Source organism: Brachionichthys hirsutus, unplaced genomic scaffold (genome assembly GCF_040956055.1).
Source record: "Brachionichthys hirsutus isolate HB-005 unplaced genomic scaffold, CSIRO-AGI_Bhir_v1 contig_651, whole genome shotgun sequence".
NCBI lineage: Eukaryota > Metazoa > Chordata > Actinopteri > Lophiiformes > Brachionichthyidae > Brachionichthys > Brachionichthys hirsutus.
In genome coordinates this window covers 39,332-61,703 of record NW_027180442.1, presented here as the reverse complement: position 1 = coordinate 61,703, position 22,372 = coordinate 39,332, and the positions used below count along the sequence as shown (strand labels likewise).

General features: G+C 40.5%; 2 protein-coding genes across 2 annotated transcripts in view; one reads left to right on the top strand and one right to left on the bottom strand.

The window, feature by feature from the left end:
- The first annotated feature begins 3,043 nt into the window (after window positions 1-3,043).
- LOC137914943 (coxsackievirus and adenovirus receptor homolog) lies at window positions 3,044-16,256 on the top strand. Its single transcript, XM_068758430.1, has 6 exons — window positions 3,044-3,199; window positions 4,091-4,295; window positions 6,250-6,402; window positions 8,571-8,693; window positions 12,118-12,259; window positions 16,094-16,256. The coding sequence occupies exons 1-6, from the start codon at window positions 3,044-3,046 to the stop codon at window positions 16,254-16,256; spliced, it is 942 nt and encodes a 313-aa protein (XP_068614531.1).
- Window positions 16,257-18,929: 2,673 nt separating this feature from the next.
- LOC137914947 (guanine nucleotide exchange factor VAV2-like) overlaps window positions 18,930-22,372 on the bottom strand; it is a gene marked incomplete at its 5' end in the record, with an annotated part of 38,536 nt that continues 35,093 nt past the window's right edge. Inside the window, 4 exons of the mRNA XM_068758433.1 lie at window positions 18,930-18,977; window positions 20,051-20,205; window positions 20,627-20,713; window positions 22,196-22,319. Coding sequence (XP_068614534.1) covers window positions 18,930-18,977; window positions 20,051-20,205; window positions 20,627-20,713; window positions 22,196-22,319 — 414 coding nt within the window. The remainder of the gene's footprint in view (window positions 18,978-20,050; window positions 20,206-20,626; window positions 20,714-22,195; window positions 22,320-22,372) is intronic.

Here is a 22,372-nt window from a genome sequence, read left to right as displayed (position 1 = left end):
TTTCTTGTTCTTATCAATTATGTTATCTGGCTGGGCTACTTTCATAACTGTGCACTTTGGAACTGTGAGTAACTGAGCCTGTGGCCTACTTGGCACATAAATGACTGCATGAATCCCAGCAAAGGCTTTAAGTTTTTATTTATTTTTTTCCTTCTTTTTTTACATTGTCAGATGTGAGGCCTTCTGCATTTGTTAAACTGAGTTTGAAATGATCATGCAAAATAAAATAAATAACAAAAAAAAAATGACGATTTTGAAGTTACTGGTTGAATAAAGAATTAGGTCGCTCTGTTTGCAAAGATTGAGAGATGACTTGGAAATGTGTTTAGAAATGAGTCAGACTGAGCTCAAGGCCGCGGGAAACATATCTAGAGCTGAATAAACACAGTATAACTAAAATAGGAAAAGTTTTATTTGTATTATATGCATAGATATCTTTATTTGAAAACACCAACTATAATTATTAGATATTAGAACATCATCATCTTTAGAATAGGTAGTATTTAGTACCATAATTACTACATCAATGCAGACCATCCATCCATCCATCCATTTTCTTGTAGATGACACGCCCTCCATCATCTCGTCAACAGACGCTTTATTTGACATGCGGGTTGCTGGAGTCTATCCCAGCTGACAACGGGTGAGAAGCGGGGTACACTCTGGACACGTCGCCAGTGAACCAAATTGAAGAAACACATACTGAAGATAATTATTATTTTCTTCCTTTCGCACTTTTTGCACTGAGGTCTTAGTTCTTGCAACCAAGAGAGACTGAAGATGAAAGAACAAGACTAAAACTGAATATATTACACTGATAACGGAAACACACATGCATTGTTGTCCACTTGTTGATAAATGTAAATATGTGCATTAAGAACCGAGAATTGAGTATTTGATTTTCAATCAACTGTAAATTTTGGTCAACCGTTAATTTGCATTTATCTTATCCATCCAGTAGTTTTTCCGTAATCCTGCTGACAGACAGACAGACCGACAAACGCCATCAAAAACGCAACTTCTTAGTGGAGGTAACAGTTTATTTTCTTTAATTCAACTGTTCAATTTTGTTCAAGCTGCTTGTGAAAAGAAAGAAAGATCAAAGCTGGAGAGATTGATCGAAATTTGCAAACCTGGCTGAGAAATGATCTTTCTTCATGTTGTACATGTACAAACCTCGGTGGCTCACGCTTTTAGCCGACCGACAGGTTTTGTGTCACTTGAGACTCTGTGCTTTCTTTGTCTCCTGATTATTTGAAAGCACCGGCATCTGAAAAACAAGAGCTGCTGCTGTGAGCTACATTGTGTTTCCAAATACAAGGTCGAGCTAGATGGTTTATTCTTTACGCTCGTGTTTCCAAAACGTTTTTTTCTTTTATTAACTGCGTTTGCTTTTATTTAAACATATTGGAATATTTTTGAGCGGACACACAAAACAACACAATGCGAAGTCCCCGACTGAGAAGGTAGAATTGTGTTGAAGATGTGCTGGTTTTGGTACATCACACTAAAACCTTGGGTTTCAAATCATTTCATGACAAATCAAACCAGTTGCTTCTCCAGTTTCATTTCCGTGCAGATACATCTCTTTAATTTCTTTGTTATTGTGACCTTCTGAATTTGTTTGAGGGTGCTTCCTCTTATTTTGTTTGACATTTCAAAAATATATTTCTCCATCATTTATACTTAATTTAGCGTTGATAGAGAATTACAAATGATTCGAGGGTATCAGGTAAAACAGGTAACATAAGCGGATCAGTCGACCAATCGGAAGTGGCTATGCTGATGCAGTAAGGCAGGGGGGGAGGAGTGAAGGGAAGGCAGCAGGACGCACTCTGCTCCTTCAGCCATTGTACTCCATTGACAGGCATTTGAATGAATCGGAGGGTAAACACAACTGTAAATGATTTTTTTCTATAACTATGCATGATTTCATTTAAGACTGCAGAAATCCTTGTTTATATGCCGTTATATATATATATATATATATATATATATATATATATATATAGAATATCTTCTCTGTTGGACTCTCATTCCTTTTGACCTTTTGCTGTTATTCACTTTAAACAGAACCAGGATGTTTAGATGCACCTTCAGTCCGCTCTCGTGCCTCGACTCCATATGTTGTTTGCTCTTGATGTGCACTGCTGCCACGCCGAGCACAGGTAAGAACACAGACCCGCCCCCCCCCCCCTACCACATTTATTTTTAAGCAGTTTTTTTAGCAATGATTACTGTCTCCTCTGTGTTGAACACCACTGAGCTGCACAAGCCTCAGTAGGTTTCAACTTGTGTTACCACGGCGCTCGCAGTCTGTCCAATCAGATTGTGAAATTGTGTCTCCAGACAACTGCTGGCTTTGCCAAAACATCCAGGGATACGGCTTCAAGGGTGGGGTAGATTGTATTAGGCTGGACTGCAAATCTGACGTATACAAGTATTTCCTTCATGTACAAGACTTAATAACATTTGCTGTCTTCCTTTTGTTTCTCTCTTTCTCTTCAAAGCTGTTTCTTCTCAACACATTTCCTCTGGGTCACAATGTGAGTCTGACTCACCAAGTGTGCCCTTATATTTATTTTTTGAATAAAGATGGGAAAATTAAGAAAACAAAAACAAACTTTTATGGCTCAACACTTGCAATGCATCTATTTTGTGTTCTCGATTGTCAACATTCCTAAACTAATTTTTCCCACTGGTTTAAAATGTTCTGAAGAAAATTGATTGCTTCCTTGCATTGAACACGGCTCGGAATAATTCCGGTTTATATTCCTGTGCCACATTTTGCCGTGACAATTGGCTTGTTTGTCTTTGTTGCTTTCATACCCAGACCTCATTTGAGGAAAGAATCTGAATCAATATTAAATGCATCTATGCAAATGTACGTGAGGAAAATATATTGTGGTTCTGTGACTGCGCAAAAATAATTATTAACTTGAATTATCACAAATCATATCTATCTTTAAGAAATAAAACAAGGGATTATGAAAAAGCCATTAATAATTTAAAGCTATTCTGAATTTCTAAATTCCCCGAAGGGATGCAGGTGACATCCAACGGGCCGCAGACTGTCCGGAAGGCTGAGGGGGAGGGCGTGACTTTGGGGTGCAAGTTCACACCAAGCCCTTTGGACACTGGAATGCTGGACATTGAATGGTCTGTCGTCAGCCCAGACACCACACAGAAAGATCAGATGGTAAGAAGCACAGTGTGAATCGCACAAGTTGGACTGTAAATGGAATCAGGTAACATGCTGTGCTGCTGACCTTATGGTTGATGGCAAAGAAGACTCTGTATGGATGCAATTGATTTTTGTATAAATCGAAACCTATTCTGATTTTACTGTTGATAATGATGAGTGTCACTTTATCAAAAATGACTATGATTCCTCCCAGAGAAACAAAATCATCAGAAAACCTCTCTCCGACATTGCCAGCACAATAAGCTAAGTATAAATTTGAATAAAATTAGGTTGGCACAAGCACCAAAACCCAGAGTACAATCGCAGACTCCTCTTCAGAATCCATGCCTGATATGTTCTCAATCTCGTGATGTGATCGCACTGTCAATGCCTAAATTAGAATTCAGTGTGGAGTGTGGATGATCTCCAGCCACCTTTTTTTAATTTAACAGGATTGAGTTGATTATTCCATTTGCTTCAAATCAAATGTCAAATCAATCAATACAGGGACACACACTGTCTGGCACCAGACACATGTAGAGTATTGATTTGTGCATAATCTGAATGATTTACATGCTTTCAAACAATTTAACAGAGCAGTCTGTGACAGTTCTGTATCCTAAATTCATCTAAATATGATGCAGTAATACATTAAAGCTGCCTTATTTAATGTTTGGCCACTAGGGGGCGGATAAGCTCAGAGTCGTCCCGACATGCACGCTTCCCCGCCGTATGCTCATACTGTCAGGTAGCACGCTAATATATACTGATCTTTGTCTCAGGTTTGGACCAACATTTTCATGCTGTTTATGTAATTTACAGTCGATTCATGAGAATGAATTATATATAGATAATATAATACAGCACATTGACAATTTGTTTGTTGTTGTCTTTGTTTTCCATCAGCTCATGTCCTACGCCAGTGGCACGAAGTACATCCACGCCAAGCACGCTCTTGCCAGAGGGCTCAACTTTGCTGCTGCTGACCCATCGGCGGGTGACGCTTCACTATCTATAGCAGCGCTGGCGCCTGCTCAAAGTGCTACATATCAGTGTAAAGTGAAGAAACCGCCTGGCGTGGACACACGCAAGGTGACGCTGGTGGTAATGGGTAAGCACTATGGGTGTATCTCCATTTGTCTGACTCATTCAGCTTTAACATTAATGTCTCATTACATAGAGTCCCACAAAGCTAATGTTATAGTGCCTTCAATCAGTCATGCTTTTATCTTTTAAGACTTAAGAGAGACAAATAGCAATGAACTGGCGGCTTGTCCAGGGTGTACCCCACCTCTCGCCCATTGACTGCTGAGATAGGCTCCAGTTTGGCCCGCGACCCGATAACAGATGAAGCAGTATGAATGAATGAATGATTACATAAAATTGTCCATAGTGTATGAGTGTGTGTGTGTGTGAATGTTTGTCTGTCTATGTGTGTGCCCCCCACAATGTGCTGGTGACACATCCTCTCACCATAGCAAGCTGGGATGGGCTCCAGCAACTCCCGAGACCCACCAAAGTGAAATAAGCAGTAGAAAATGGAGCGATGGATAACGCTTAGGTTTTTTACACAACCTGCTCAGAATCCCATCTAAAAAAAAATATTCTGTCTTATTTCACCTCTTCTTTACTAGTTGTGTGTTTGTTTTTCCAAATACTCTCAAGCTGAGATTTTACACACACTTCTGAGCACACTTCTGATAATGGAACAAGTTGAAATCAGGTTCTGCAGATTAGCTACGGTCATGATGTTGACCACCAAGCACTGAAAGAACTAACTGACGTAGAGTCTTTGAAGAGTGCAGCACGGTGGTGTAGAGGGTAGCGGTGGTGCTTCACGGCAGGAAGGTCACAGGGTCAAATTCGACTTGACTGCTGGGATAGGCTCCAATGGATCCCGCAAAATTGATTTGTGATTGATAGACTGAGTCTGTGCAGACTGGATTACCAACAAAGCAATTTTCAAATCGAGTATATTAATTCTGAACCAGTGGCAGAGGAGAGCCGACTGTAGTCTAACACACTCACGTGTGAGTGGGATCTAGGAGGTCAGCACTGTGGCAGATTTATTCACACCAGAAGTCCCAAACATTCTAATAGGCTGTGTTTACAAAAGAAATGTGGCCAATTGTAGGTCGTTGAGTTTTTAATTTTAAAACCTTGCAGCCTTTTGGCTGTCATTGGGCATTGATGCAGGGGTGAGAAAAATCCTGGGACGTCTGGCGGTAATGTTTGATTCATTAGTGTCTGTTTTCATGCATAATTATTGTCTCAGCCAAAGCGAAACTGTCAAGAACCTTGCAGAAGCTAAATCAAAATGATGAAGCACGAGTGGGTAAGCGTGTGTCTTAAGTGTAATATTCTATTTCGGTTATGGGTTTTATCTTCTATGCTTTAGATCAGATGAAAAAAAGAGCTAATAGTATTGCAAGTAAAAGCTATGTTCTTTTCCCACAACCAAAACTGTGAGAGGAACTATCAAGAATCATTAATTCACATTCATTCTGTATCTGATCTTTTGAAGAAAATAGTTACCATTTGATACAGAATTTATTTTGATTTCATCAGAGTATGCAGAACATTAAAAAAACATTTTTTTGCCAAATCTTTCAGAAATTGAGTAATTTTTGATCATTGGATGCAATTACCTTGGATATAAACTGCATTCATAAAGCAGCTTTTATATAAAAAAGTAGTTCTCAAGACTCGCTGTCAACCAGATGAAACCTCCGTTCATGTTTGTTAACAGTAGCAGAGCGATAATAGATATACATGTATATTGCAAATCTCACGTCATGATCAAGAGCAAGATAAGTGACTTAAAACCTGCTTGAATGAATGGATGGATTGCATTTGCTTAGATAATAAACTGAAGAACATACCAGTATCATCATTCTCATCTTCATTAACACCACTTCCAAAGTATTCAAAGATTTCCGTGTAATAAAAGCAGTCTCAGCATTGACGTAGCTCATCTGGCGTGAATCTGTGTCCTTGGCGCCAGTTTGATTCCCGTATTAACTTAAATAGCAACAGGGATGTGTCCATTTGTCATGTGATTTCAGCAAAGCCGTCTGTGCCGAAATGCTGGGTGGAGGGAGAGGAGCTGGTCGGCGAGGCTGTGTCCCTGCACTGCAAGTCTGAAACAGGCTCCACACCCTTATCGTATGAATGGAGGAGGGAGAGCCAGGGCCCCCACCCTGCCCCGGTCAAGCAGAGTAAGCATGACCTCTGCTGATGTCATGATGCTACTACAAAACAAAGCGTGTGTGTGTGTTTAGGTGCCCCTACAATGCGCTGGTGACACGTCCGGGGTGTACACCTATCGCCTGTAGTCAGTTGGGATAGGGTCGAGCAACACCTGTGTGACCTGCATGGCGGATAAAGAGGCCCTAAACAAAACAACCTCAACCGTCTTGTCTACAAGGAAATGGATGTATGGATGGGTGTGTTTATTTGGCTGTTGAGAAGCAGGAAACTTCATTTTACAGTTTGTGGGTTTTTAGTATCTTTCAGTGGCGGGCGGTCAGGGCCTGCAAGGCCTTCTCTGCTTGCCTAACATAACCAGAAATCAAGAATACATGATCATATTTATGATAAAATCAATTTAATTTTATGTATATATATATATATATTCTTCACATTCATGTCATATTATATTCCAGTGATGTATTTTTAGGTGAGAGTTTTTATCCAATCAGAATTCAGCTAGCTTGTGTTGCCAGGTGGATTTCATAGTACCAGTGGCAAGTACTATCGTCTGAGACCTTCAGAATCAGCGCTGCTTGCCGTCTGTGTTGTGTGAGTGAGTTGAGTTGATAGACAGTTGCGATAGCCAATCAGATCACGAGTTGGTGAAACAAGTCCTTCCTGCTTGTCTCACGTCACAACTCAATAACGCGTCCTGTGATTGGCTCTTAGAGTTGATAGACAGTTGCCATAGCCAATCAGATCACGAGTTGGTGAAAGTAAGGCCTTCCTGCCTGTGATTGGATACTCCGTGTGAGAGGGCAGCGCTAGGCATATTGCGTCATCAGCTAATCAGCTGGCACCGGTACGGCGACCCACCGAAGATAAAACCACAATTATTCCTGCGCTTTTAACCCACAATGGCCGAAGGAGGGGAAAGTGTGGATTTGGTTGTGGATATTCTTGAAAGGCCATTTTCAAGACGGACCTTTGCAGAGAAGCTATTAGCTTCGGCTCACGAGAGCTAGCTTCAAGCTAGCTCCGGAGCTAGCTAACCTGTCCCGGGTGGGGAAAGGATTGGTACGCCGCTTCCAGGCTTCAAACTTTTGGCTTACAGCTTCTGAGGGTCGCTGCAAATTGTTCTGCTGGGAATGCCTTTTGTTTGCAAGGGATCGATTTAATGTTTGGAGCAACACTGGATTTAGGAACTTTAAGAAAGGAGAATGGATTTTGTTTTCAAACGGGACAGCCGTTTTGGTGAGTACCAACATTGTATTTATTTAACATGATAACAAAATAAAATCACAGATATACTGTAAATGCAATGTATGTAAATAATGTGGTGCGCCGGTGCAGCTGTGTGATTGTGGTGGAAGTACAACACGTTGTGTTGCAGTCTTTCTTATATTAAACTGCAAGTTTGCAATTTAAAGCTTCATGGTGGACTTTAAAACGTTTTGGAAAAATAATGTTAAATTCCCTTTTATTTATAGCTTTGATAGTACCACATATAGTGGTAAGTTTTAATTGCTGATGCAGTTTATTGATTTTTAAATGCTCCGGAAAAAAATATCCTGTGTTGTACACGATTGAGGTGATGCAGCACCCAGTAGTGCGTAAGTGTGTGTTTGTACATTATTTCTAAAGCAGTGGTGTCATAAATGATGGTATTATGAGGGGTATTTATTCAGGTCGGACTAAGTAGGACTTCACTGAAGGCCTCGGTGTAAAATGCACCGCCCGCCACTGGTATCTTTATATGTTTAAAAGCTTGAGAAACCCACAAATTCCACAGTACTATTCAGGTTTCATACAAGTTTCCCCAAATAAAATAAAAAATACATGGCAAAGAAAGAAGAAATAATAATAATAATGAGGGACAGCAAAGCTCTTTCACATTTCTCTCCATTTCCTTCTCACACCTCTCTCACCAAAAGCACTCCCTGAAATTATTCCGGCATTGCTCTTTATAAATAGCATTGATCGATGTCCTCTTACCGCCAGATATGCAGCAAATTGACTGCAAACAGACTGAGCGTGTGAGCAGACGTCGTTCTCACAACTCTTCTTATTTATAATGAGAACTTGACATTATTTTCTAGCGTTCCATCTTCGTATGAACTATTTATACAGCACGATAAATGTGCATATGCACGTGATGCTTGTGCATGTAATCAATATGTTTTTGTTCTCTCAGCTGGGACGACCGGGGAGCTGAAAATCAGCAACCACTCTCTGAGCTCTGCAGGAATATACCGTTGTGAGGTGAACAATGCCGTTGGATCCCAACTCTGTAGGATCAACATAAAAGCAAACAAACGTAAGGATCCCCCCCCCAGAATCTTCCCATCCAGACACATACGATCACAAAATAACTCAATTTCGTCCTTGTCAGTCCGTCTTTGTAGTGCAACAATCTTTCCCTTTGCATGCTTCACACTGAATAATGACTCGAGGTTGGTGAGTGTAAAAAGAAAATCCTACAAAGACAGAATATTTTTGATTATCTTACTCTACTGATTTTCTGCCGTTGAGCGGTGAGCTTCCAAGATAACGCAGAGACGATTCCGCCGTCTTCGTACATCAATAGTCCCTATTGGCTTTATAAAGTGCAAATGAAACAAGATTAAGTCAGCATGGGGTAATAAGCGGAATCATTAAAAGCACGCCAGCACCTCTCTGAACAAGACAGATGACAGAAAAATACCAGCGCTGTCTCACAGGAAATAAAGTAAGGAGACGCTGGTGAGTCGGCCTGGAATAATTATCTGCTTTCAGCACAATACAGCGCAATATCTGGATTTCTATACTTTCATATCGTGGAGTAGATCCATATCTTATCATCAACAGAGTCCAGCTGGTTAAAGCAAACAACACACCTTCCTCTGCCATCACAACTATCCATCCATCCATCCATCCATCTCTGGATGCAGACTCTCAATTAATTTAGGTCCGAAACATGGAGACAGTTTACAGTATTACAGCTCGACAATCAATCAAAGAAGGGATTAATTCAGCCGACCTTCCTTCCCCTTGTCTCCTGCTCCACGGAGGAGCGTCAAATTGTCCTGGGTGGAGCTCCAGCTGTCTGGGTCTGATTTGGAAATTACATTTGACATTTATTTTATAGGTTACCTTATTAGAGTAATGTTGAAGAGGCAGAGGAGTAAGAAAAAAACCCACAAATGAAAATGTAGATAAGCAAACAGCTAAGAATATGACAATGACATAAATAAACAAAAAATAATGGAGTTTGCAGCAGGTTGAGGATTATAAAGGATTATATGGGCTAATATAATAGATAGTAATTCTTGACAGGTGTGCAAACATAAATGGCAAGAATTAAACATATAGTAGAAAAAAGTTTTAAAATGTACAACGCTACTTTTACTACTACCTACTACAAATAATAATAAAAAAATTAAAATAATAGTGTAAACATTGGTGGCGTTACTGTTACTGTTACAATGATAAACTGTTAAAAAGCATTAATAATGGAGGAAAAACTAAGAATAAATAATAAATAAAATCCTAAAGAAATAAATAATTGTTCGAAGCACATTCGCCTGAACATGCAATGAAGTGAGAAGTAAATATGAAAAGATTCCATTCATGTCATAGTTGTTTCTTACTTTTTTGTTTCCATGGCGACGGTCGTGCGAGCCTTTTCAGCAGTTGATAGCACCATTAACAAGCTGCATTTAGTCTGAATCTGTTTTTATGGCTCTGGAACTTCCCCCACTGGAAAGGAAGACTGAATATGGCAGCAAAGATAACATTGCAATGCCCCTGGCTAACATCTGGTCAAAGGACAAGGAAATAGGCAAAGTGAGGAAATCAGGGACGGGCATGCTCACGTCTTTTGCGTGAGCATGATAGAAATAGAAATACCGGTACCTGTTTATATGGTCAACGTGTGCAGCATGAAGGAAGCCACAAAGACTTGATTCAGTTCATACACCATTCATTGTGCAGCTCAATTGCATGCGAGGACAGATAAAGTAGCTTGTTCTTTGTTTCTGTAATAGCACGGGACGAACTTTCGGCTGCCCTCAATGTTTCAACCAATAAAAAGGGTCAAAACCCAAAGGCCCCGTTAATGAATTCTATTAAAAACTACTGGTTTAAACAGCAGCAACGCAACAAAGCCCTACTCTCACCGTCAAGCGTAATAAAATAAAGCGTAATAGAGTTTTCATCATTACATCAAACATAGAATATGTTTATAAATATGAATAAATCACCCGTTCTACCATGGCAACAGCCGGGATGTGGCATTCCACGCACCACCTGTTACCATCATGGGTTCGCTGTTCCCATTAAAATTTCCTCCAGGCTGTCAGAGCTGCTTCTTTTCAGCTGCACTCTGGGAAAAAAAAAAAAAAACTCACCGCTGGATGAACCATAATTGGAAGGAGCCATTGAATACATTGATTCCAACCTAAACAATTGGATGTGAAACAATTTGTAAGCAATTCAGCACAATGGTTTGTGGGTTTTAGTTGTGATTTCACCAATTTGCTTATAATTGTCCTCCTGTGTATTTAGGGCATGTGTTTTCCTTCTCTAAATCCTCAGCTCATTTCTATTTTCAGAATTTTGCTCTTTATTGCATGTGCCTGCTTCGCCTTCCCTTCACCTCACTTTTGGTCTCCTTTATTCTGTGTTTCTTCTTGGACCTGCCCAAAGTAAACCTTGACACAGATGTTGTCTTTTTCTGCCACTGAGTTTGCATTGCGTATATGAGAAGATAAACATATGGGATTTCAATACTTTTGCATCGTAGGCGGGTTTCAGTGACTCTGTTTATGACTTAACCTTTACCACAAAATATCTGGAACTCCCTACCAGTCCTTCAGAACTGAGGAAGCCACTTGGATGATAGGCAAAAACATCTTTAAGCTTTTCCTATAAAAGCTTATTTGCATTTCAGCTTAATATTGTCATATATGTTTAATCTTACTTTTTGTTTTTTATACTTCACTGCGAGTTATTTTTGCAATCGGATCCTTTTTGATCTGATAATAGCTCAGAACTCAGATTTGCCAAAGAGCTCAAAGTGTCTTTTCTACTCTGCCGCAAGCTCATAAGTCTAACAACAACGTTTGATCTTGCAATGGCGATGCTTGAGTTGGTAAAGTGTTATCAGACTATGATCTGCTATTTTGTTGATTTTAAAATCTGAAATTACCTGTCAAAAACTTGATCCATCGGTCATCCATTTCGACAAAATGCAATATTATGTCCATTGCAAGCTGGCTTTCAGCTTGAAAAAGGAGAGGAAAGACACATCATTTAAAAAATAAATACTTAACGTAAATGTTTTATATAAAAAGTAACAGAAGCAAATGTGTGAAAAGCATAGTTTATATTTATATAGTTTATCCTGACCATGGCGCAGGTGAGCCGAATTACCCTGACAACACAATTCTACTCATCTGGCTGCTGGAAGGAGGGGTCTACCCAGGGAGGGGGGTCGTCACGGTGACTCGCAAATGGAGAATTCCATCCCCCAAGCTCAAAGTCTGATATCTAAAATACACATATTGATATCACAATGACTTCTATCTAATCCTAAATAAAAGTGCACTTGACAATTTGGGCGTTACATGCTTTTCGATAGAATATATATTAAAGTGTGTGTGTGTGTCAGTATTATATTATATTATTGTGATTCTTGAACATTTGCTGTCCCGAAGCTTCTGATGTTATGTGTTTTGTGTTTTTCCATGTGTGTCTCACAGCTCCGAACAGAGTCGGGGTTTTAGTCGGTACTGTTGTGGGTTCCCTGCTCTTCATCTTCATCGTGCTGATCTTCATTGCAATCCTCTACTGGAAGATGAGCAGCAGGCATCGCTATGAGAAGGAGTTTTCCAACGAGATCAGGTAATGTGTAAGGCTTCAGCTCCAGCGGAGACAAAGTCCAATGCGTAAGAAAATGAGTCCTCTGTTAGTGGAAAAGTTTTCCCCTCTGAAAGGGTTTGAACATCCATCCATCTTCCTCCGCTTATCCAGGGCCGGGTCGCGGAGGCAACAGTCTGAGCAGGAATTTACAGACTTCCCCTTCCCACCGACTCAATTGGACAAAATACTATGGATATTTTTATGGACATTTTTATGGATATTTTTATGGACAAACTATTGAATTAGCTTCGTTATGCAAAGAGAAATGCAAGAGCCCAGTTATCTATGCAAAACAGACATGCAATTATAATTATATGAGAAACTCAGCAGCTGAAAAAAATAGAAAGAAAATCGAGATGTAGAGAAAATCAAGCATCGTTTAAGACTTCTTCAGATAAAGATCAAACTTCTAAGGCAAATGTTTCCATTTGATTTGATTCATGTTTATCTGTATTCTTAATAGCGCAGATGGAGTTATTTCAGTCTCTTGGGAAATGTCACATCGTACTATACGATCTGATTAAATCCCATTACGATTCAAAGTGCTCGAGCTTTCTTTAAAGTGCAGAAACAAACTGACTTCTTCAGGTAAATTGCTGTAAATACCATCAGCTCCCTTATACGGGCCTTCTGAAAGCCTGGAAATAAGTCATTAAAAGTTTCAAATGTTTCTGCCCTTGATGATCTCTTTCTTCCTTTAGACATCTAACGCATTCTAAGTGTCAACAGATGTAGCTTACTTTGACTTGGCTTAATACTAGCCAATCTCGGAAAACGTTGGAAAGTGATGTTTCAGAATTGGTAACATTTGTCTACAGCTCAGAATCCACACACTATATCGCATGTATTTCATTCACCTCTGTGTCGGTCCTCAGTCATCCAGGTTGAGGTAAATCCTGACAAAGTCTCTTGCATGAGAGGTGAAAGATCTTCAACCTAATTTAGGCGAGTCCAGTCGGTTCTTCGTTTTTTGCTTTTTTTGTGAGTTCCATCTCATCAATGACTGTATTTCATGGCAGAGCAAGGCATCGTATGTGAAATGCTGCACTTCTCAAACAGAGATTATTGAAAAGCAAAGAAAGGCATTGACATCTAACTTTGGAACAAACCTCCACAATCCAAGTCCAATTTGCACTTTGTTTCGTATTTGCTAATTTGTATTTAATTTTGTCATTTTCGATATTATTCTAGTGAAGATTTCTCTCTTCAACTAAATGCAAAAAATGACTAAGCTGCAAAGGTCAGCGGGATAAGGTCTCCAGCAAGAAGTCATTGTTCATGCTCTTTGTTGGCGGTGTGACGAACAGGATGCAGAATGCAGAGCTGCTCCAGGGCCGATGTTCTGCAGTTGAACTCGCATCCTGACATCTCCATTTCTCCTTTTACAAAGGAACAGTACGCCCCCGCCCTTACCCCACCCCAAAAAAGGGGGAAAATAGCTATAGTTCATATGCTGTTTGAAACAACCAACATGTTTTCAAAGCAGCTGTTGGAAATGAGATTGCTGTGGGAGGACAGACTCGTCTTCAGGAGACAGGAAGGCCCTTCAAACTATAGTCCTGACGCGGCTTCTCCGTATCTATGACAAACAGCAGTTCATCTCTCGTCTCATGACACCTCAGTGAAATGTTCACAAAAGAGACACAGCAAAGCAGTAATCATTTGGGCCATGATACAGCATCAAGGCTGCTGTTTCAGTGCAGCGGAAAACTTCAGAAATGACTCATGTGGAATATCACGTCAGATAAAGAAATGCACCTTATCTAAAACTAATATCTGAATACGTTGGTACAGCTCTGTGTGTGGATGGACAAGCTGGTGAATTTAAACAGCTGCTATCTTGACTTCAGCATTTTTACACCTGTCATACCCGCAGAGCCTCTTTGGGGTCATCACTTTCAGGTACCTGAAGTCCGCTACCTTCGTTACTTCTATTCCTTGTAATCTCACTCTTCCTCCTGGGACCTTCTCATTTACACACATGTACTCCGTTTTACTCCTGCTCACCTTCATTCCTCTCTTTTCTAGAGCAGACCCCCACTTCTCTAAATTCTCATCTACCTGCTCCCTGCTCTCACTGCAGATCACAATGTCATCTGCAAACATCATATTCCATGGAGCGTCCTGTCTCACCTCATCTGTTAGTCTATCCATCACCATGGCAAACAAAAAGGGGCTCAGAGCTGATCCCTGGTGCAATCCCACCTCTACACTAAACTCCCCTGTCTCTGCTACTGCACACTTCACTGCTGTCGTTCAACTGTCATGCATGTCCTGAACTATTCTGACATGCTTTTTTGCTAGTCCAAACTTCCTCATGCAGTACCACAGTTCCTCTCGAGCACACCGCCATAGGCTTTGTCTAGATCTTCAAAGACACAATGCAGCTCCTTAATCTTCTATGCTTGACCTGTTAAGAATTTAATTGATGAGACATTTAACTGACTTGTTCGTCAATATTCTTGTTCATGGTGTAAAGACATTTGCAAACAATACACATACAGTATAACACACACATCGGTCTACGACTCAACAAAGCACTTTATGTCCCATTTTACTTTCATAGAAGCAAATGTATTCATTTTACTAGCAGAAATCTGAGTCTTTGGCCTTCACAAGATCAGAAAATGCCAAAGTCGATAAGTTGTGAGGGTGTTTTCTTTGACAGTGAAGCAAATCCCAGCTGGCACGGCAAAGTTACATACATTCAGAATGCAAAGTAGCTGCAAAGCTCCAATGTTGGCAGCGGTGTTGATGAGGGATGAGTGCATTGTGTGCCTCTTTTTGGTGTGTGCTGGCTGAGACCAGTATCAGAGTGAATTTTATCCCTCAGAAGAAGAGGGAAAAAGTGAAAACAAGGTTTCAGAGAGAGCCAGCGGTCCTGGGAAGAACCTCAAAACACGCAACAACAAAGATTTATGCTCTACGCCTACAGGTCACTTTTATATTGCTGTGCTGTGCAACCACTCTGGTAAATATGGATGCAAGAAGCTAAGAAAACACAGATTTCCTTTAATACTATCAGCTTCATGCGTGTGCCAAGCAAAAAAAATGAATCAAAGGCATTAATTAATTATTCCAGCAATGATTAAATTCTCCACCTGTTTAGTTGCTGTTTTGTTTTGGGGGCAGTGGGCAATATTGTTGCCATCACAGCAACAAGGCCCTGGGTTCAAACTCGGTTCAGGACCTGGGACGTTTCCTGTGTGGATTGTAATGTTCTCCCTGTGAGAACCTGGGTTCTATCCAGATTTTCCGGCTTCCTCCCACCAACGCAAGTGTTCAATAAAGGTTAATCAATTACTATAAATTGTGCATCGGCCTGTTGTGGGGCTGTATGGGGCTGTGTTGACCTGGCGACGTGCTCAGGGTGTACCCTGACTCTTGCCTAACATCAGCTTGTACAGGCTCAAACCTCTGACCCTACAAAGGCTAAGTGGCTACAAATGGATGGGTGACTTCCCTTCACCTCACAACTAAATTGATTTCCTATTAACAGACTAAATACTGTTTACATTTTTACATATTACATTTAAAGTAACTTTGAGAGTAAGAGTATCTAATTTCAAAATATTCTATAAAAATGATCATTGCAGCTCTTGCTTGAAGCTTCATAAATATCTTTATGGTTCTGCATTCCTAATGAGAGCTCAGTCCATTTATCTGGAATTTTATCATGAAAGGCATTTTATCATGAAATAAATGAAGCACAAACTCTCTTAATTCTAAGAACTGAGCTGAACTTATTTCTGGAGCAGTGGAACCTTTTTACCGTTGTTGTTAATGTTCTTATATTCTCCTCTGATATCTGAACAGAGAGGATGCTCCACCTCCCGGGAGCCGCCCAATCAGTCGCTACATGAGCCAGAGCACCAATCAACACCCAGATGTTACTTACTGCCAGGTGGGCAGGAGTGAAAGCAGGATTTCCAATGAAGGAAGCAGGTTCCCTCCAGCACCGAACCACGGACTCAGATGAACATGAAATGGACGTAGTCTAATCATCTTGACAAGCTGAAGTGGAAGGTTTTTATCTCTAATTGTAATTGTGTTTTTTAAGATCCAGAAAGGGCCACTTGAACAAATGAAATCCAAATCCATGAAGTGTGGTAATTGCTCATGTCAATTATTGAGCTCATTATTTCTTTTCTTGCCAGATAATGTAGAACTGAAGTTTCTCAGGCCGTAGACTCAACGTACTTGTAAACCGTGTTTAAAAATTGTAATTATTCTAGAAGTTTGGCATTTTATAAAAGGAAATTGAAGGAAACAATATTTTTTGTATTGTAAGTTCTTTTACAACTTTAACCAAGTTAGGGTTCCCAACTTTAGCTGAAGCTTGGGGCAATAAAATAAATTACCCTCTGTGGTGTTTGATTTGAGAACAATTTGAACGATTTGAGCTGATTATAATGTCATTCATTTATATCTTGAATCAGCTATTGGTTAAACAGTGACATAATATCCCGCCTGATCAGGGTGATTTCTCCAAACCCTGAACTTCGGACAGACAGAAGACCAACAGGAAAAGCAGATATTCAGCACAGATGATTTTACATGTGTCACATATTTTACACATATTACTGGTACCATCCATATTTAATATGCACAAATATTGATAATTTATGCAATTTATTGCAACTATGAGTATTAGTAATTGTAATGTTTTGTTGTGTGTTGTCAAAATAATTGAGTCTCAAATTTAAACCAAAAGAGAAATATTTATTTCATAGACCTCATTTGGAAATACTCAACCATTGGAAATTTCTTTTACACTAGTAAGTACTTTTTCTTTTCTGGGATGTATGGACAGAAGTCGAAATATCAATAGCCACATGCGAGTTTTTGTCCACTGCATAAACAGCGACTAAATCTTCTCCCCGTTCTGGATGACATAGAGGCCTCCTCTAAATTTCCCTGTCACAATAGTAGGACTTTGAGATTTGTCAGATATTGCAAAAAAAACAAACATGTCAGACAGTCAAAAGTTTAGAAACTAAACACACCAGCATCTTCTGCAAGTCTTTGTGAACCAGCCAGAGCTGAAGTGCTCAGTGATTTCACTTCTCTTCTCAATGAAGAGTGTGAATTGATTTATTATTTACCAATCTGAGGCAAACAAACTCCTTTGTAGAATTTCATTTTTAATAAATAATTTCTTATGTTTGCCACTTTGGTGCACAGTGAATCATTTAATTCCTAAAAAAAACAAAACAAAAAAAACATTGTAGTTGCTGAGAAACATATCAGTACTAACAGCAGGTTAAAATTGTGTCAATAAATTCTTTATGGCATTACTAGAATTAAAAGCAAACACTGAGCACTGAACCCCTAGAAACTCACAAAACAAGTTGAGGGCTCATGTTCACGTTCATTTTGACACCTAGCCTTCCTTCAGATTCGTTATCTTCTGACATTATTTTCAGCAGACTGCACAGCACCAAAATAGATTTCACACATGGGGTATAAAAAACAAACAAGTGGACAACATCAAGAGAAAAAAAATACTCCTGTCACCTGATCAGCTGTAAGAAAAATAAGGCAAGGTACAAAAAATCATGACAATCAATTGATCGCCGCGCAGACATTAAAACATGGCTGAATTTGGCTTCAGATAAACGAAAAATGTTGGTCCAGTTTGCGAGATTTAAAAAAATAAAATAAAATCATTCTGTGCAAAAAAACAAAAACAAAAAGTAGACACTGACATCATGAACACTGAGTGTGAAGTTGATGTTTCAGTTTTGTATCCGTCCATTTGTATCCATAGACCAATGTGAGCTAGAAAACCCTCCAATTGTCTGTGTGAGTCCATCCAGTCACCCCAGTCACCCAAGTCGTCCACAGTATGTGGTAGAAGTGCCTTTCCTCTGCTTTTGCATGTGGAAGAGCTGCCCTTCTGGGGGTGGTAATATCCTTTACTGGCTACTGCTGAGGTTCAGAAAGACCATTCTTCAAAGGCACCATACTGCACATTGGTCTGTGCTTGTGTGTGTGTGTATGTTTGTGTGTTTGGGTCACACACACGGGCACACGCATACATGGAGACGTAAAGCCAGCCAGCAAAGTCTATTCCCTCCACTCGTGTAAACCCCACAAGGCATCGCCATGACAACTAAGGCAAAATCTCAACATGAAAACGGAGCATTCGTCAATTTTCAATTTTTTTTACTTTCTGTTTTCTCATCTGATTCCTTGCTGTTGTTAAAATCAACTTCCCCACAATAACCTTAGCAATGATAATAATCTCTATTCAATAAATTATCTGTACTGTACAATTATTTCACCACATATAGACCTGCAACAACAGGGGAGCCTCTTTCCATGTAAAGCTATCGAGTCGCTGCCTGCTGCGTCCTCCGTTCAATATCGGCAGAGCAAGCAGAGGATGGCAGACAGTTTGCTCTTCTTTCCCGTGCAGAAATTAAAACTGAATTCTCCTCCCAAATAAAAGAAAAGCTGATGCATAATTGAACATAAAGAAATGGAGTAGAGACACTGGAGTGGGAATGAGTATGCAGTAAAAATTACGGGGGAAAAAGGCTGTTTTAGTCCCCTTGTGGTTTCCTGGAGAGAGTGGATCATTTTCTCTGAGGACAGCAGATAGATGGTTCCTGATTTAAACAGAGGCAGGCTGGCAAATGTCCGTGCTTTACTGCACCCCCTCTTCATCCACATAGGTTGAAGGAAACCACCCGATCTGAAACGTGAAACAGTAATCAGTGACATGAACTGAAGTGCAAGCTATGCAGTTTCATATTTCAAAAGCTTGCACAACCACATATCAGCCTCTTCGACACGGCTTGTTCTAGAGGAGGAGGGGGGGGGGGGGGGTTGTTGCATCTTTAATGTGCCTCACAATTCCATATTAGTGAGTTATTGATAGCTCGATGGGCGGGTCAATACCCTTCCAGTGACAATGATCACGACGACGCTGACAACAATGTCAGATAAAAATGAGTTGGCCTGCGAGGAGCTATGGGATTTAAAACGGCAGCTAGGCGCTATTAGTAACTAGTTAATAACCATCTCGACAGGTGACATCGGTAGTTGACCGTAATCGGTAGTTGACCGTAATTTTTTTCTTGGAGTAAAAGAAAAAGATATTTCGTAAAGGTGAGGGCCTTTACCAATTTTACTACACAAGTCTAAAACGATTTAGTATTTAGGTACTCTATCTCAAATGTACGGAACTCATGTGGGCACCTTTAACAACACCACATTTAAACCAATAATTTAAAAAAAGTCTCCAAAAAATAGTTGAAAGTGAAAATGAAAATCATGGATGATGGGAAACGTGCCAGTTTAATGGGTTGGCACTAAATCTGAAAGTGATGTCAGCTTTTTTTTTTTTCTTGAAGATATGTTCCCCATTACGCTGTAAATTTGACACCGTTAATGTGCTACTTCCAAGCCAGAATGAGGATCTTCACTTAGTATATATTGGCTCGCATTCTGGCTAAATTGAGCTGGAGTGCGTTGTGGAGGTACTGTAGCTCCAAATCTGATTTTATGTTGCCATAATGCTTTTCGTTCATTAAGGGAACGACTTGCATGCCGTCATCTTTGTCCCATCTTAAGGATGTCTGATCAAATGACATCATCAGGGTGTGTCAAATGGATATCGGCCTTTGTGTCCATCTGGTTTCTGTGTTTTGACTTTGTTATATTTTTTAAATATTTCTTAATTTAAACTTTTCCCTGAGTCTCGACGTTCGGCTCGTGACGCGTGACACTTTCCCGTAAATGAACAGGCTTTCGTGGTTCACTCACTCGTCCGTTGGCCTCTCCTTTCCACCATCCCTGGTCTCCACCGATCTTGCTGTAGATTTTGACGCTGTCTCCTTCTCGCAGCGACAGCTCCCTCATGTCTCGTGCTGCAAAGTTATATCTGGCCACGGCTGTGCTGACCGCCCGAGGAGTGAACACTGCCATGACGGAAACACCGAGGAACTTAGTCTCATCACATTGTGCAGACAACTTTGCATATAATACAACTATTCATCATTGGTGTTGGGTTCAGAAGAGAAAAAAAAGACTGCAAAATACTGGACATAGTAGTAGTACTACTAAAATTGTGAACAACAGTCAAAGTGACAGTTTAGTCACTTAATGCCGAATGAGCATGAAGAGAAGGGGGAAATCCGTTCACGCTGAAAAAGGAACTTGGCTTTTCTTTCTTGAGATAATGAGGGCGAGTGAGCCTGAGAACTAAACCATTCTCATTAAAGAAAAAAGCACTGTGGAAAAGAAGCAGCGAGGTAGAGGACACGGATCCTTATAATGACATATATGCAGACAGTCAGGTACAGGATGGTGATGACCTGGGGGAGTAAGGAAGAAGAGTACCTGACCAAAAGGGAGCTGAGCTCTGAGAGGAAAAGTTGAGGCCCTGTGGACTGAGGAAGGAGAAGTTGTAGGAGGCGCAGGTGGCTGCTGAGAGAATAAGAGCAAGAGAAAGAGGCAGAGTGAAGCTGGAAGGTGTTTTGAGGCAAGTGCATGCAGAGCTGGAACCAGAGAAGCAGAGTTAGTAGAAGCAGCAGCATTGGCGTGTTGTGCCTCAAAGTCGGGGGTGGTGTCAGCTTTTTTTTAAGATTGCTAATCTCCACATTTAAGTGCCTCAGTGTACGATGGGGAACAGGAAGTAGCTCAAAAGTTTTAAGGATCCTCATAGATTCATGAGATTCATACCCTGTTTCAAAGGCTTAAAGACACCGTGTTTAATTACCTCGCTGTCGGCAATAACTTTATAGCTACATGTGGACGTCTGTCACACTGTCACTGTGTGGAAAATGAATTAAAGAAGGTCAGTCAAGCTCTGTATAGTTTCACTCACAGTGTGAGCTCTGCCAAAAGCATAACTTTTAATGAGAATGGAAGAAGCAGATGCCACTGACCAAGGCTAATGCCGTGCTTGAACACTGACTATAACGCTGTATGTCCACAGGTGCGAGCTAATTAGAATAGAGCTCTCGTAAGTCCATTTCAGCAATAGTGCGCCTGCATCAAAAGAAATCCGAAATGCGTACGCTCGAAAGCAGCGAGAGCTGCAATCGATGCCAGAGGCTCCATTCTCTCCATTCATTTTCTGATTCAGTGCAAACAAAAGGAAAACGACCATGCTGTTGTGGCCGCTTCCACTTGTAGATCAAACACAGGTGGGCAAACGCAGGACAGGAGCAGGCACGGACCCGGAGTCGGTATTGATAAAGTCTAATGAACAGATGGCTCACTATTCCGACAGCTAGTCAACACAGCGCCAAATCTGATGAAGTCCCTATTTGTCTTTGTCAACACTATGCTGTTAGCTTTCTGTCCTGCCCTTTCCCCCTCTGGGTTTTTCTCTTTTCTCTGAGTCCAGAGAGTCGATATTCTGGACAAGCGGGCTGACAAAGTGTCTCATTCATTTAACCCTCGCATGCTGCGTCTGCGGCAAAAGCGGCGAGGGATTCAATCTCTGAATATGACCAGCATGATATAACAGTACTACAGTGAAATTAGTGTTTACATGACTGGACCAATCATTCATTCACATGTCAAGATGTCTAGTCAACCAACACCAACTGCTTCAAAGCTTGGCCAGCTTGGCCAACTGGGCATATTTTCTGTTGCCCTCAGAAGTTGCGCTACGGATGTGCTTCACCTTGACTCTGTTAATTCTTTGGCCATCAAATCGTAAATGCGACACATCAAGCAACAACAGCACTGACTGGATATACGGTAATAGTTTCGATATTGTGTAATGCACTTGCAAAGACAGAGAAGAAGACCATAATATATGGAAAGTAAAATGCTTCAGTAAATCCACTGTTGTCATTCAATGTTTAGTATCATTCATGTTCCTGCAGGGCAACTGCTTTAAAAAAATAAATAAATAAATAAAAATCAAGAGGAGGATGGAACATCTGAACGGCTTACCAGGCGAGCGGGTGCTGGCCCGTGTTAGCGATCGTTCTCTTGACTTGTAGGGGTGTCTCAATGTGGTGTCTAATAACTTGAAGCTTTCTTTCAGTGAATGGGACTGATAGTACTCCACCAGCTCCTGCAGAAATATGCAGTACAGAAGGACACAAATGGGATCGGTTTGTTGTTTTC